We start from the raw sequence: 15032 nt of genomic DNA, 5'->3' as shown, positions 1-15032 counted from the left end.
ACACCTGGGCCATCTCAGCTTCTCCAGAGGACCTTTGAACCCTCATGGAAAATAAACCAGACAAGTAATGTGTTAGCAGGGAGAGGGGAAGGTGTCCTGCCCCAAAGCCTGTTTGTGGTGTCTTTGACAAGCCAGGCAGTTTCAGCTAAGGGTCTTTGTACCTGCTGTTCCTTCTGCCTAGAATCTTCCAAGAACCATCCTGCCTGTCCTACATCCTTCAGGATTTAGAACAAAATGTCATCTCAGGAGGGTCATCCATAACTCTCTTAAAATCCCCACTTCTTCCACTCTCCTTTGGGACCTTCCTGTGTAGAAGGTATAACCATTTTATGTGTTCCGTGTACTCATTTCTCATGTGTTCCCTTCCCCAACTCAATGTCAGCCACAAGGGCAAGGTATTTTATGTTTGGGTAGCTATATCTTCATGAAATCAAATGCTTGGATTTGTTACATGAGTGAACACTCTCTAACCCATAAACCACCAGGCAGAATCTGAGCAGTCAGATGGGGCATCACTTCCATGCTTTCCCAGCACTTCAGCTGCCAGTCTTTCCTCAGGTCCCCAATTCAGGCTCAGCCATTCTCAGATCTGTCTTTATGCTAATTGATCCGGTTACCTGGGACACCCTTCCTCACCTCCCTCAGGATTCTGATCAAATGTCAGTAAAAATAGACACCTCCCCCCAACCTCTACTCTATCCTTGTTTGCAGTCACCACCCAAAGGGCTTCCCCTTTTTGTTCTTGTTTCTATCCACAAGTGCAAAGAGAAGTGGCCTGCTGCTCATTGCTGTGGTCCTGGGTACCTACAACTGCCCTGGCATAGAATAGGTGCTCAGGAATTATCTGCTGAATGCACAACGTAACAACTTCAGCCCAGTCAAAATGGGCGATTTGTATGTGTATGTGTGCGCTGCCAGGGCCTTTGCACGTGCTAGACACTCACTCTACCCCTTAACTACACCCATAGTCACAGTCAAAATAGGACTATAAAGAGCTGGACCTAAGGTCAGAGGGGAGGACCCTTGGGTCTTGAGGTGAGTCTAAGTCAAGAGGAGGGGATGTGCCCCTGTCCTCCAAACCTCCCCACAGCCCTCCTTCATTGAGCTTTAGCAGGTATGCTGCTTCTTGATGGGGGGGGGGGGGGCCGCGGGCATTTAGTTTCACAAGCGCAAAGAAAACAAACCAAGCACAGGGCTCCGGCACTAAGTCAAGTTCTTTACTTCCCAGAAGTGATGGCTAAGGGGAGGGAGAAGGAGGCTAAAAGAGGAAGAGAGAGAGAGCCAGAGAGAGCAAGGAGCAGGAAGAAAGGGGACAGTAAACCACTGTTCTATTAAGTCTCAGGAGGCAAGTGCTCAAGGTAAAAAAGAGTCCTGGAGAATCCTCCGCGGCTGCGGGAGCACCTCGATTTCCTTCTGTGTACCAGTCCTCGGGGAAGGCTGCCACCGCTGCCGCTGCATTAAATAGTTATGTACATCGCAGAGAGTCCCAGGCCGTGGGCACGTGGGGAGGGGTCATTTCACCAGGGGCCGAGTCTTATCATCGTCACCGCACTGGTGGGCTTTGTACTTTTTCACTTCTGCCATGTACTTGGCCCATGCATCACCTTTACTTGTTAATACCTGTGGGGGTGGAGGTGGAAGACAAGAGGGGGTTGGCAGGGGCAGACCCGCAAGCCAGGAAACAGGGTCAGGACTGTCCTGAGACGGTGACCCCACCACCACCACCACCCCCGCCCCTATCACCCAGAAGGCACTCCCTGGCTTTGAGGCAAAGATATGTGAAGTCAAGTTATCAGGGGCCTTTGTTAAAAGCCCTCCTACTCCACCAGGCATACCCATCCAAGGCAGGATGCGGGACAGGGTTTGACCAGCACACAGGCTGGAAGGCAAAGGCAAGGAGGGAAGCCCCTGCAGCCTGCTCACCTCATCCTCCGTCTTCTGCTTCTTGGCTACTATTCCCGTCTTGAGGGCTAGTTTGTTCCCGCCTCTGCGTTTGCCCACCTGGGTGAAGGGACAGAAGACTGCAAGGGTTACAGGAGCCGGGCCCGCCCTTGGCGGTGCTGAGGCCCACTACACCTTCCTAGCCCGGCCAGGTGGCCTGTCCCGACGCCGCGCCTAGCTCCACCAGCCGGCCGACCTGCGCAGCAATCAGAGAGGAGCACACGCGACTCAGCGCCTGCCCTGGGCCCACGATGCCCAGGCAGTCCTGGGCCCCGGGCTGCCCTCCCAGGGAGCCCAAGGAGTGCCCACCTCGGTGGGGACCAACTCTGTCCTTACTCTCTATGCGAGAGGCCTCATCCTCCTGTGGCAGGGACCACATAGGCAGCAACAGCTCCCTTTATTGAGCACTTACTGTATGCCAAGCCCTGTGCAGAGTGCTATGAATGTTTTATCTCCTTCCATATTCACAATTACCCTAAGATGAGGGTTACATCTTTCCCCATTTCACAGATGAGGAAACAGTCCTTGAGGAGAGCTTGTGCTGGTGACAAACTGTGGAAGTGGATTCAGGGTCAGGTGCCTCTAAGCCACTGGGAGAAGAGCAATCTTAACCACCAAGCAACACTGACTCCCCTGCACCTAGTCTTTTGGGGGTATGGCTATGATGGCCTTTCAAGAAATGAATGTCAAAGGCAGTGACAACCATTGCTGCTCCCATTCATGGAGGGGTACTCAGCCTCCAGTTATCACAACAATCCAGGGCCTGACACCTTCCCCTTTCTCAAAGACAAGTCTCACTATGGACTCACACCTTAGTGTCCTGCCTTCTCCCCTTGCCTGGAGCCTTCCAGAGCTCCAGAGTCTGCAAAGGTTTCAGCAACCTTATCCAGTCCCGCCAACCCTCAACCAGGCATTAGGTGCTACTAGGACTATTCTCAAGTCCCTTTCTCTCTCCCACCTTCTTTTAGTGCTGGGGATTAAACCCAGGGCCTCCTACATGCTGGGTAAGTGCTTTACCACTAGGCTACATCCCCAGCCATCTCATCTTTTTTTTTTTTTTTTTGTACCAAGAATTGAGCCCAGGGACTGGGATGCTTAACCACTGCAACACATTCCCAGCCCTTTTCATATTTTATTTTGAGACAGGGTCTAAGTTACTTAGATCTTGCTAAATTGCTGAGAGTAGCTTTGAATTCATCCTCCTGAATCACTGGGATTACAGGCATGTACCACCACGCCCAGCCCTTACACCTATTTTTAACAGATGAAGAAACTGAGGCTTGGACAGATTAGATCATGTACTAAAACCACACAGGTGGATCCAAGACCTGACCCCATCCTCCAAATCTCAAATCAATAATTTTTCCTTCACATTGCAGGCCTTGATCTCAACACCAGACGCAAAGCAAACTCAGAGTTGATGATCAATATATGTTGCATTTACTTACCACATAGTTTCTCAACTTGTCACTATGACATTTTGAGCTGGATCACTCTTTATTGGTGGTGAGGGAGACTGTTCTACGCATTGTAGGATGTCAAGCAGCATCCTTGGCCTCTACCCATAGATGTCACTAGCACCTCCTCCCCAGTTTTAACAACCAAATATGTCTCCAGACTTTGTCAAATGTGGGGGTGAGAAAAAACATCCTCAACTGAGAACCACTGGGTTAGCCCTTCCTATAAGACAACCTGTGATAACCACTTTTCCAGGATCACCTCATGGAACCCTCACCACATCAGAAGATGTGATGATGTCCATTTTCGCACTAGACAAGGAGGGCAGGCCAGCCCAGCAGCTCTCCACTGCATCCCCAGCACGTAGCACAATGCCCAACATAAGGTAAGATGCTCAATAAATGGACACTGGTTGAATGAGATCCAGAAAAGTCAAGCAGTCTAAGAACGCGGTCAGCAGTCTGAGTCTAAGGCACCCAGCTCAGAAGCGGGACTTGAATTTTCCCCCCTTCCCCACAACTGGGAGTGGTTCCAGTATCCAAAGTCCCGGTACCACTCCAACGGAAATCCTGGCATCCAGATTTCCCTAACCCCAGTGTGCGGCTTCCAATTGAATTCGCGGTTCCTGGTTTCCGCGGAATAGGATCTGGGGGTCCCCAAGCCCGCCCCCAGCCCCCTCTCATCGGGAAGCCAGGCCCCACGTCCTCGGCGGGTGACCCAGATGGCCCCCTCCTCGGGGCGCAGGGTGGATCTGGATACTGGTTCCCATCCTCGGGCCCCGTTTCCCCGGCCAAGGCAGGCCCTGGCGCCCGCCCCCACCCCCGCGGCTCCTTACGAAGCTGAGTGTGGGGCCCGGGCCGCCCTTCCTCTTCGGATCCCCAGGGCCCGCAGCTGCGGTAGCCGGCTGATCGGGTCGCGGCGGGCCCGGGGGCGGCTCCTCCTGCCGCTGCCGCTGCTCCTCCTCCATCTTCCGCTTGAACAGCTCCAGGAAGCTGCCGTCGTTGGCGAACAAGTTCACGCCGCCCGATACCGGGCTCGAACCGGCGCCCGACACCTCATCGTCCCCGCTCTCGGGTGACGTCCCTGGCCCCGACTCAGCCCATCGGCTCCCGCCGCCGCCCGCGGGGCCTGGCGCCTCCCGGCCCGGAGGCTCCGCCCGTCTCCCTCGGGCAGCCATTTTGTCGCCAGGTGCCGCGCAAAGGACTCCGGGAAGGCCGCTTCGGCCCCGCGCTTGGCGCCCGACTTGCTTCGTCCGGAACAATGCATGCCGGGACGAGCGGTCCGGGTCCTCAGGCGTCCGCAGAGGGGGCGGGTTCTGGGGCGGGGCCTGGGGCGGAGCGAAAGAGGGTATGACCTGACCCCGTCGGCAACCTGGAGGCGCCGGCCCAGAGTGTCTTTATGAAATAGCGGTACTTGGTTGGCGTTCTGCACACAGAGGCTTCTGGGGAATGGGACCATCAACTGTCACTGGGGCTGTGACTGGTTTTCCGAAGTGGGGTTCCCGATAGGGATTGGGGGGAACGCATTAGCTTTTCATGGCTAAAATTCTCTTCTGCTACCAAAGATAATCTTTGTGAGTAAAAGGACCCTGTTTGGAGGTCCTATTTGAGCACGTGCTCAGTTGTCACATAGGAACTTGGTTTCATACCGAGATCTAAGTATTAACCTAGGACCCTGAACTAGAAGTAGGGGTGTCTCTGAGTTGGACACTTGTCTCTGGAATGACTCTCATTATCTGGAAATAGAATACAGTTGGCATGGAGTTGGGGTCCTTATGTAAGAATGTTTTTTTTGTTTTTTTTTTTTTTTTATGGGCAGGAGTAATCAAATGAAAGGAGGATATTTCTAGATTGGAGTCCCCTTCTAAGGGTAAAAGTGTTCTGGACTGGGGTCGCCGCCAAGAGCCTGAAGCCCAGCTTGTATTCCTGCCCCAGGGCAGGGGTTCAAAGAGGGAATTTGCTGAATTTAGAGTCTTCCCTCAAACAGAGAGCCAAGTGCGGGAAGATTTTCCGGAGTTAAAATCTCTTCTACAACAAGGAGCGCGGTTGCAATTACGGTTCTTGCCCAGCACGAGGATTCGGGGCGTATTAGACACGGATCTGAAGAAACAACTGGAGTTGTTTTCCAGCTAACCCATTCGGCTCAGGGACCTGTCGGGTTCCTCCACCTATATTTGTCCATGACCGGTTTGAGGCAGAAGCCAGGTGGTTCACAGCCAATTGAATAACAGAGACACCAGAGGGCGGACCTGAGGGGATGTTGGAGCCCAACTTGGAGAATAGGGGGGAAATGATCGACACGAAATTGAGCCTATAGAATGGAGCTAGGACGGACCTCAGGTCTAACTTCACTGAAAACGCTTGGACAGGGTGTTTGGCTGGTTGCTAAGGAGAGGTTGGCGGCTACCACGTCGTGAGTATGACTGGTGGAAGTAAGAAAATATGTAACCAATGAAAGGAGGCTGAAAGACTTAGGGTCCAATCAGTGAAGGGGAGTAGACTGGACCGTACCAATGTGTTCATTAAGCAGGAGGAGACCTTGGAAAAATATAGACAAGAGGCCGACAAGGTGAGCTCTAAAAGCGTAAAACAATAAAACAATAGCTTCTATTATCACACAAAAGTCATCCCATGAGGAAGTTAATTCAGACTCCTGCCCGCGACAGGAATGCGGTAGACAATTTTTCCCTGTAGTTGTTTTGCATGGCGCGCCCCTATTGATCACGTGAGCCGGTTCCAAGATGGCGGCGGGGGTGGCCGGGTGGGGGGTTGAAGCAGAGGAGTTCGAGGATGCACCTGATGTGGAGCCGCTGGAGCCCACGCTTAGCAACATCATCGAGCAGCGCAGCCTTAAGTGGATCTTCGTCGGGGGCAAGGGTGGCGTAGGCAAGACCACCTGCAGGTAAGGAGGCTACGGTGGGGGCTCGGGAAGGCGGGTGGGATGTACCACTGACCGAAGGGGAGGCCCGGAACCGGCTTTTCCACCCGAGCCAGCGTAGGGGGCTGGGTCGGGGTCTTCTGGGTTGTACTCACTTGCAGTGAATGAAAGGTTCCACCTGAATGGTGGCCTGGCACTTTGTAAGTTACGCTATCCGTGTTGGGGCTCAAGTTCCGAACTTCAGTGTACCCAGCGCATGGCGGGGCGGAGGGGCACAGGGGCACTTAGATATCCCAGTCAGCTGTACCGTACCAAAGTGAGCTCATTGTAGAGGGAAGGGCACCAGGGCAAGCTATCCTGGTCTGCTGAAGAGTGAGGAAAGGGTACAAGATCAGATTGTATCAATCAGCTGTGAAAGGGTGATGGGTCCTTGGGGCACATTATCCTGGACAAGTGGACTGAACCATCCATCCTTACGGAGGAGTGCAATGGATCTCTCACCTTAGAGTTTAGGGAGGAGGCACAGAAGCAAACTATGTCGACTGGACAGCTGGATCATGCCACTCTGTGCCCAGCAAAGGAACAGGTACCAAACCAGACTCAGTCAGCTGAAACTTACCACTCTAGTTCAGCGGGAGTAGGCAGTAGGTGAGGTCAGAGAGAGCACTTCTGCAGGCATTAAGATTTGATCCCGCAGTGATCCATAATCTCTCAAGACCCTTCTGATCTAGGTCTTTGTATCTCAGACCCTTGCAGGCACAGGGAGCAGGGCCCCATGCCTCCCTCCCCACTTTTTGATTTTTCCTTTGTGCAGCTGCAGCTTAGCGGTCCAGCTATCCAAGGGGCGTGAGAGTGTTCTGATCATCTCCACAGACCCAGCCCACAACATCTCAGATGCTTTTGACCAGAAGTTTTCCAAGGTGCCTACCAAAGTCAAAGGCTATGACAACCTCTTTGCTATGGTAAGTGAAGCAGGGCTTAGCTCCTAACTTATGGAAGAGACCTTTCAGTCTTTTCCTTTCTTAAATACACCCACTAGCAGACTCCATGTTCTGCTCATTCTGTATTTTATCTCTCCAGTTTTTCCCCTTCCTCAACATACCTGCAGAGGAAAAGGAAGAAATGTTTGAGGAGCAGGAAAAAGGCAAGAGTGATTGGAGCTAAGTAAGCACAAGCAAGGGAAGGAGGAGTTGGAAGTTGGCATAGGACTCTGCAGCCACTATGAGCAGTTTGACTTTGATTCTAAATTTCTTAGGAAGCTGTTTGTTTCATTTAACTCATTTATTGGTACTGGTGATTGAACCTTGGGGCACTTTGCCCCTGAACTGCATCTGTAGTCCATTTTATTTATTTTGAAACTGGGTCTTGCTGATTTGCTGAGCATGACCATAAACTTGGAATTCTCCTGCCTTAGCCTTCCAAGTTACTGGGATTATAGGCATGTGAAGGAGGCATCACTGCAGCACTCTGCAGGAAGCTGTTCATTTTAAGCAGAGCACTGTCATAGGCAAATTTATGTTTTGAAAAGTTCTCTGTGGCTGTCCTATGGAAATTGGATCATAAGTCAAAGGTGGAAGCAGGTAAACTAACAAGGAAACTGGGGATATAAGCAGGTAAGTGCTGAGATAGTGGCCAGGTCTTACATGGGGACAGGATGTTGGGGGATGAGTGTTAGATTTTGGATACATTTTGGAAGTAAAGCAGAGAGATTGCTTGGTTTTAACTGGAGAGGAGAAAAATTGAATCCAGTATATCATTTATTTTTTCTTCCTGAGTAGCTGAGATAGGGAAAAACTTGGAGAAGAGCAGATTTAGGAGGGACGCTGGGATCTAATTGTTTTGATTTTTTGCTGGAAGTGTTGGCACATGCCTATAATCCTAGTGACTGAGAGACTGAGGCAGGAGGATCGAAAGTTCAAGGCAACCTTGGCAATTTAGCAAGACCCAATCTCAAAATACGAAAATAAAGGGCGAGGATGTAGCTCAGTGATAGAGTGCCCCTGGGTTCAATTCCCAGTACTGGGAGAGTGGGGGAGAATTTTGATTTGTCCACAGTGAATCTGTGGACAATCTGCCTACTTATGTGGGGATACCATAACAGTAGTTTAAATGTATGAACCTGAAGCTTGAGGAGGGTTAGCATTGATTTAAAAGTTGTTGTCCCAGGGTAGTTTTTTGTTTTGTTTTGTTTTGTTTGTTTGTTTTGGAGATAGGATCTTGGTGGTGGGGGAGTGCTGGGGAGAGGTTACTACATTTGACCACTGAGCCACATCTCCAGCCCTATGTTGTATTTTATTGAGAGAGAGAGTCTCACTGAGCTGCTAAGCGCCTCACCTTTGCTGAGGCTGGCTTTGAACTCTCTGTCCTTCCTGCTTCAGCCTCCCAAGCCACTGGGATCACAGGCATGTGATCACCATGGGTGCCTTCCCAGGTATCCATGAGGCTGTGAGCTATGCTGAGGTCATGAGGTCAGGTCCAGCTGGCTGGGGTGGGGGCTGCCCCTGGAAGAGAGGCCACAACAGGCTTGAGATAAGATCTTGCTATCTTACTTAAGCTGGCCTTGAAATCCTGGATTCAAGCAGTCTTTCTGCCTAAGCCTCCTCAGTAGCAAGGACTACAAATCCCAGAAGCAGTGCTACCCCACCTGCTAACAAGGGCTATTTTGAGAAAAGCAGTTGTAGAACATGTTTGTTTGCTGCTGGGAATGTGCCCACAGGGAGGAACAAGTGATTCTGGAAGACAGTGATCCTCAGGTAGGATGAGTCTCATCCTGCACACCACCCAGAACTTAGGCTCTGCCAGAGTCAGGGACGCAGCAGGAAACAGAAGAAACCAATGGTGCTGGCAGCCAGTAACTTCTCTTTCACGCCTCTGAGATGAGGGCCTCAGCAGTGAGTAGGACAGAGCAGTTTGAGGAGGGACAAGACGCCACATATACACTTTCGAGAGCAGGAAGAGGGCCCATTGGAATTCTGTGATCAGGAATTACTGGTCAGGTGTGCACAGGCCCTCAGGTGCACAACACAGATAGCTAAGAAGAAGCAGAGCAGGGGTTTCATCAGCCACAGAGGGAAGAGGGAAGCAACCTCTGGAGCCTGGGCTGGGTAAGAGTGCTGACCAAGAGGGACACTGACAGTGTACAGGGGACAGGGACACAGTGACTCTTAGAGTATCTGAGGCTGGAGTAGAGGATGTTCAAGTCCAACAATGGAATGTGGAAGTCAGAGGTAACCCTCTCACTAGAAATAACGCGTCAAGAGTTTGACTTGGCAAGTGTACTGGGAGAGTACAAGCTCCCCACAGAGAGATAACCCTGAGGGCAACTTGGGGGCTTCACCTTGAAGCCACCAAGAAGAGGTGACCCAGGAGGAAGCTAGGGAGGCATGGAACTCTGGCTGGCCAGGAACCCCCGGCCTGGTCATCCTTTCAAGGATTCCACATACATGTTGAGGACCTTTTTGTGCCTAGAACTGTTCTTATTGCTGGGGACACAGCAAGTGAGCAAGACAGGGCTGGGGGTTCTGGTTGAGGAGACAGCAGGCAAACATGACTAAAGCCTTGTGGGGTGTGAGAAGGGGCTGGTGTTAGGGAGAGAGGAAAGCAGGGCAGAGAGGGTGCTAGGCCTCCCTGCTAACCAGGGTGTTCAAAAAGACTTGCAGTAGAGGAAGGATCAGGAAGAGGTCAGGGCCTGTCATGGGAGTATCATGGGAGCCAAGTTCCAGGTGGGAAACAGCCATGTCAATGCCCCATGGTGGGTTTCAGCGTCCTTTTACAGGCCTGGTCCCAGTTTGCAGTTCTCCACTGGTTTATGAAGGTTTGACTACAACAGTGCCAGACCATAAGTCCCCAAGGGAAGTCTGTGACCTAAGGAAGGGCTTGTGGTCAGAGCCCTGCACTGGCTCCCTCTGGCCTGTGCCCAGGTGGGAAGGCTCCCAGAAGTCACAGCAGCCTGAGTCTCGTCCCCTCGGCCCCCAGGAGATCGACCCCAGCTTGGGCGTGGCGGAGCTGCCTGATGAGTTCTTTGAGGAGGACAACATGCTGAGCATGGGCAAGAAGATGATGCAGGAGGCCATGAGCGCCTTCCCAGGCATCGATGAGGCCATGAGCTACGCTGAGGTCATGAGGTCAGGTCCAGCTGGCTGGGGTGGGGGCTGCCCCTGGAAGAGAGGCCGCAGCAGGCTTGACCCCTGTCTCCCCTCAGGCTGGTGAAGGGCATGAACTTCTCGGTGGTGGTGTTTGACACGGCACCCACGGGCCACACGCTCAGGCTACTCAACTTCCCCACCATCGTTGAGCGGGGCCTGGGCCGCCTCATGCAGATCAAGAACCAGATCAGCCCCTTCATCTCACAGGCAGGCGGGGCCCCGGGCATCCAGGCACCCCAGAGTGGGAGTGGGCCCCCAGTTCCCCAGATGTGCCACCACAAACACCCTTTCTCCCCCTCTCTGTTCATACTTCTCACTGGGTGAAACTGTCTTCACCGTGGGGGAGGAGGGATCGTCTCCCCCATCCTGCAGGCAGGAATCTCTCCCTGGCTCCATCCACCAAGTGGTGACAGAGCCTGGAAGTCTGTCCAGAGCCAGATGGCCCACCCCCACCCCCTCTGCACTCCCTGTGCAGCCCGGCTCCACTCAAGCACGGCGGCTCACCTGTCTGGGCACCACCTTCCTTGTCTGCGAAGTGGAGGTTCTGAGAGTGGCTCCGTGGTTATTACCAGGACCTCTCTGAACACCTCCAGCTCTACCGCCATGGTGCGCACATGATCCCCTAGCCTCAGATAGTAACAGTTACTGCGCACCTACTATGTGCCCAGCACTGTTCTGAGAAAATTACACGTCCCAGCTCACCTCACAAGGGCTCTCAGAGGCTTACAGATGGGGAAACTGAGGCCCCATGAGGTCCACGCCTTTGACCATGATTCCCACCAAAACGGCAGAGCTGAGATTTGACTAACCCCTGGAGTCTGCTCCAGGGCTCATACCCCATACCACCAGGGGTTACCAGGAATCTAGAGAGCTACCGACCCCGGCAGGCAGTGAGCCTGTCCCTCCTCCCCACAGATGTGCAACATGCTAGGCCTGGGTGACATGAACGCAGACCAGCTGGCCTCCAAGCTGGAGGAGACCCTGCCCGTCATTCGCTCCGTCAGTGAACAGTTCAAGGACCCTGTGAGTCCTGGTCCAGCAGGTGGCAAGAGGCTCTGTGGGCGTGGGGACAGGACTGGAACCCACCCTTCACTGTCTTCTCTTGCCCCACAGGAACAGACGACCTTCATCTGCGTGTGCATTGCTGAGTTTCTGTCCCTATACGAGACAGAGCGACTTATCCAGGAGTTAGCCAAGTGCAAGATTGACACCCATAATATCATTGTCAACCAGCTTGTCTTCCCGGACCCTGAGAAGCCCTGCAAGATGTGTGAGGCCCGCCACAAGATCCAGGCCAAGTACCTGGACCAGGTGTGCCTGCCCACCCAGCCCTGGGCCAGCAGAGACACCTCTGCCCTTCCTCCTCCCCTCCGTCCCGCTGTAGATCATACTGTCCCTGAAGGACTGTAGCTGACCTGACCTGGGTAGTGGTGACCCTGGGAGCAGGAAGTCTAGTCCAGTGGCCTCACTGGCACCACTCCCACTTACGACACCGTGAAGCCTCTGCCCAGTTTCCTTCCTTGATCCTGGGAGGCTCCCAGCCAGACCCACTCTCTGTCCTTGTCCTCCTGTCCCCTGATCTCTGCTTTCTGCCCTCTGCCCTGGCTGCAGATGGAGGACCTGTATGAAGACTTCCACATCGTGAAGCTGCCGCTGTTACCGCATGAGGTGCGGGGGGCAGACAAGGTCAACACCTTTTCTGCCCTCCTTCTGGAGCCCTACAAGCCCCCCAGTGCCCAGTAGCACCACCACCATCCCCAGCTGCTGCCATTTCATACCCACCCTTCACCCTACCTACTCCCCCGCTGGGGCAGAGTTTGCACAAAGTCCCCCAGAGTACAGGGGGAGCCACTTGGGGGGTGGGAGACAGAGAGAGGGTCTGTTCCCCCTGGTGGGGCTCGGGGGAGCTGTAGTTGCCCCCCACCTCTCCCTGCCTCTCCCTCCTCAATAAAATAATCTTAAACCACTGCGTTTGTTGGTATCGGGAAGTGTGGCTGGGGGTGAGCACCTCCATGGACATTTGCACAGTTTGTGCACTGTGCAAAGTGGCACATGTAGAGGTCAAGTTCACAACAGAGACTTAATAGAGATGCACGTTCATCATGGCAATTTTGGAAAAAGGGTGTCTTGGATTAGGGATGCCTTGTTCTGATTCTGCATAGCTTAGGAGACTGATGCCTGGAATGGAAGAGACAGATGGGCCTTTGCCCACTTCCTTGGAAGCTCAAGAAGGTGGGGATCTAGCTGGGAGGGGTGGTGCATGACTATAATCTTGGTGACGTGGGAGGCTGAGGCAGGACAATCCCTGGTTGGAGGCCAGCCTCAGCAATTTAGCAAGCCCCTAAGCAAGGTAAGGAGGCCCTGTCTTAAGAAATAAAAAGGGCTGAGGATTTAGTTCAGTGGCAGGGTACCCTGGGTTCAATCCCTGGTACCAAAGGGGGAAAAAAAAAAGTGTGGGAACCCAGAAGTCCTTTGGGCAGCCACAGGCTGGTGGGAGCGGATTAAGCAGGCAGCTGGCCCAGTGCTGCCTGCTGTTTGGTTTGGGAATTAGTGGGCGCCCTGGGCAGAGGCTGGGCTTGCCAGACTGGGGATTAAAAATCTCCACCCACCCCCCATTCCTGCCTCCATGGAATGGCATCAGCCCCTCCCAGCAAAGGGCCACAACAGTGGGACTGACATGGGACAGGATGGCAGAGCACTCAGGCTGGATCCCTGAAAGCTGATCCCATCTGCACAGGGCCTTGGCCTGCAGCTTGGGCTTCATGCTGTTTTAGCTTGCTCTCCTCATCCTTGAAGTGGGGACCTCAGTATAGCCACTCTCTGAACCATGGCACAGATTAACCAGATTGCCCGGTGACCTGGAAGCCACCCCAAAAGGACCTCCTTGGCCCCTGCTCTTCATTCTTCTGCTGGTGCCACCACAGCCACTGTCATTCACATTTGAAAGCTCAGGACAGGGCCTGACCTTAAGTGTTTGCAAGATCCAAACCGGAGCTGGGACTAGGGGTACAGAGGAAGCAGTGTTCAGGGTGTACACACCCAGGGTCTGGGCATGCCAGGGTGTGTGTGTAAGGGAACCCAGCCACGAGCCTAGACGTGTCCCCCACTCAGCTTCACAGGGTGTGTGCAAGCAGGTGTGGACATGTTGGGGTGGTGTACATAAACAAAAGGGGGTGCAGGTGGTGGCAAAGACCCCAGGCTTCTGGTCACACTGCCTGGGTTCCCATCCCAGCTCTTCCATGAAAGAGCTGCGTCATTTGAGCCTCAGTTTCCCTACCTAGAAAGTGGGAGTGGCAGGTGCAGCAGCTATTTCGTATACTCCAGCATGTGGATTCAGAGATGAAATACGCAGGCATTTCCCGTCACCAAGCAGGGACCTGCCAAGGAGAACTGCTTGTTATTGGTGTTACAATTTCCAAGCTGGTGAAGCAGCAGCCCCGGGGGTCCTGTAGTCAGGGGTGGATGGGGACATGTGCAGGGGGAGAGGGGATGAGCAAGGAAGGTCTAGCTGCAGTTAGCGGAAGGACGTCCTGGTGACCCTGTTCCCTCCCCAGGTCTGGTAGCTGAGGTGCCGCCCCAGTCACCCCAGCTGCCCCCTGGCTCCTGTTTATAGGCTGTCCGGCAGCTGGACAGCGGAGATTCGGGTCCGAGGGTGGCCAGCCTAAGCCGGTTGGCTCCTAATTACCCCGGGCGGGGCAGACATCTGCCAGTCTGGGAACACCATGTCCTGGCTGGCTGGGCCTCCGGGTGGTGCTGCGCATAGCCATCCGAGCTCCTAGGGCACTGTGGACTTGAGGGTTTCCTGCCTCCGCCCCCTCTCAAGTGTCTGCCCCCTGCCAGGACTCAGAGCCTGTGCCCCTCCCTCACTGGTCTGCATGCAGATGTTTTCCAGGTCGGGGGATGGAGTGGGGGGTGCAGTTTGTGCCAGACTGGAAATGCCCCCTTTGTAGGTGTGTCTGTAAAGAGGGAACATCTGTCCAAATCCTTGCCAAATATGGGGAACAAGGATCTATGTACCCAAGTTTGTATGTTCATGCCAATGTTGAGTGTCTGAGACCCGAGTGTGTATGGGTATGTGTGCACACACCACAGCCAGGAAGCACTGGGGAGGAGCTTGCCTTAATATATTAATGTACAAATCCAGGTAAGTGGTTCCTGGGGGCTTATAATCAGTGGAACTGTTCTTTCACAAACTTGCTGTTGTGTGATTATATCTCTGCCACACTGGCAAATCTCAGGGACCTGAGGGACGCCCCTCTAGCCCGGGTCTATGTGCCACTGTATTGAAGGGAGGTGTCCCCACATTCAGTGTGTGATCTTTGTCCAGGGGAGATGGGGATGAAAACCTCTGCAGCCATAGCCTGTGTATGGCTGCGGTTTGAAAGCATCCTGGAGGGGTGGGGTCTGCCCCTGTCTGGTTCTGTGTACTTGCCTGTCTATACATTGTGCCATCATGAGGCAATGCAGCCCCCTGAATCCCTTCTCTGCTGTTCCTCTGAAGCTGTTGAGAGCACCTTGTGTGTCTGTGAGCTCAGAGCCTGGTGTGTCCAGGATCCATCTGCCTGGATAGAGCTAGGTGTGCCATGTGTGACTCTGGAAGGCTTTATGGCA

The 15032-nt window shown here is 53.5% G+C and overlaps 2 protein-coding genes across 3 annotated transcripts; one reads left to right on the top strand and one right to left on the bottom strand.

Annotated features, from left to right (window-relative positions):
- Positions 1-1196: 1196 nt before the first annotated feature.
- Trir (telomerase RNA component interacting RNase) lies at positions 1197-4644 on the bottom strand. Of its 2 annotated transcripts, XM_076847956.2 has the most exons (3): positions 4235-4644; positions 1924-2001; positions 1197-1620 (listed from the first exon to the last, which is right to left on the bottom strand). In XM_076847956.2, the coding sequence occupies exons 1-3, from the start codon at positions 4574-4576 to the stop codon at positions 1513-1515; spliced, it is 528 nt and encodes a 175-aa protein (XP_076704071.1). In that variant the 5' UTR covers positions 4577-4644; the 3' UTR covers positions 1197-1512. The 2 variants fall into 2 exon arrangements, with proteins under 2 accessions (XP_076704071.1, XP_076704079.1); XM_076847964.2 differs by lacking the exon at positions 1197-1620 and having other exon boundaries at positions 1925-2001; positions 4258-4644.
- A 914-nt stretch (positions 4645-5558) lies between these two features.
- Get3 (guided entry of tail-anchored proteins factor 3, ATPase) lies at positions 5559-12388 on the top strand. Its single transcript, XM_076847886.2, has 7 exons — positions 5559-6300; positions 7091-7238; positions 10252-10400; positions 10478-10628; positions 11337-11444; positions 11535-11732; positions 12033-12388. Exons 1-7 carry the CDS (start codon positions 6140-6142, stop codon positions 12162-12164), a joined length of 1047 nt encoding a protein of 348 aa, XP_076704001.1. The 5' UTR covers positions 5559-6139; the 3' UTR covers positions 12165-12388.
- Positions 12389-15032: the final 2644 nt, after the last annotated feature.

This window comes from Callospermophilus lateralis, chromosome 1, assembly GCF_048772815.1.
Source record: "Callospermophilus lateralis isolate mCalLat2 chromosome 1, mCalLat2.hap1, whole genome shotgun sequence".
In the NCBI taxonomy this organism is placed as follows: domain Eukaryota; kingdom Metazoa; phylum Chordata; class Mammalia; order Rodentia; family Sciuridae; genus Callospermophilus; species Callospermophilus lateralis.
Note: the sequence above shows the minus strand (reverse complement) of the source record. Positions and strands in the feature narration are given on the sequence as shown.

Coding starts and splice junctions, on each gene's coding strand:
- Trir (XM_076847956.2), bottom strand. CDS start 4,576: ATGGCTGCCCGAGGGAGACGGGCGGAGCCTCCGGGCCGGGAGGCGCCA. Junction 2,002..4,234: donor CGGGCCCCACACTCAGCTTC/GTAAGGAGCCGC, acceptor CCCTTCACCCAG/GTGGGCAAACGCAGAGGCGG. Junction 1,621..1,923: donor AGCAGAAGACGGAGGATGAG/GTGAGCAGGCTG, acceptor CCACCCCCACAG/GTATTAACAAGTAAAGGTGA.
- Get3 (XM_076847886.2), top strand. CDS start 6,140: ATGGCGGCGGGGGTGGCCGGGTGGGGGGTTGAAGCAGAGGAGTTCGAG. Junction 6,301..7,090: donor GTAGGCAAGACCACCTGCAG/GTAAGGAGGCTA, acceptor TCCTTTGTGCAG/CTGCAGCTTAGCGGTCCAGC. Junction 10,401..10,477: donor AGCTACGCTGAGGTCATGAG/GTCAGGTCCAGC, acceptor GTCTCCCCTCAG/GCTGGTGAAGGGCATGAACT.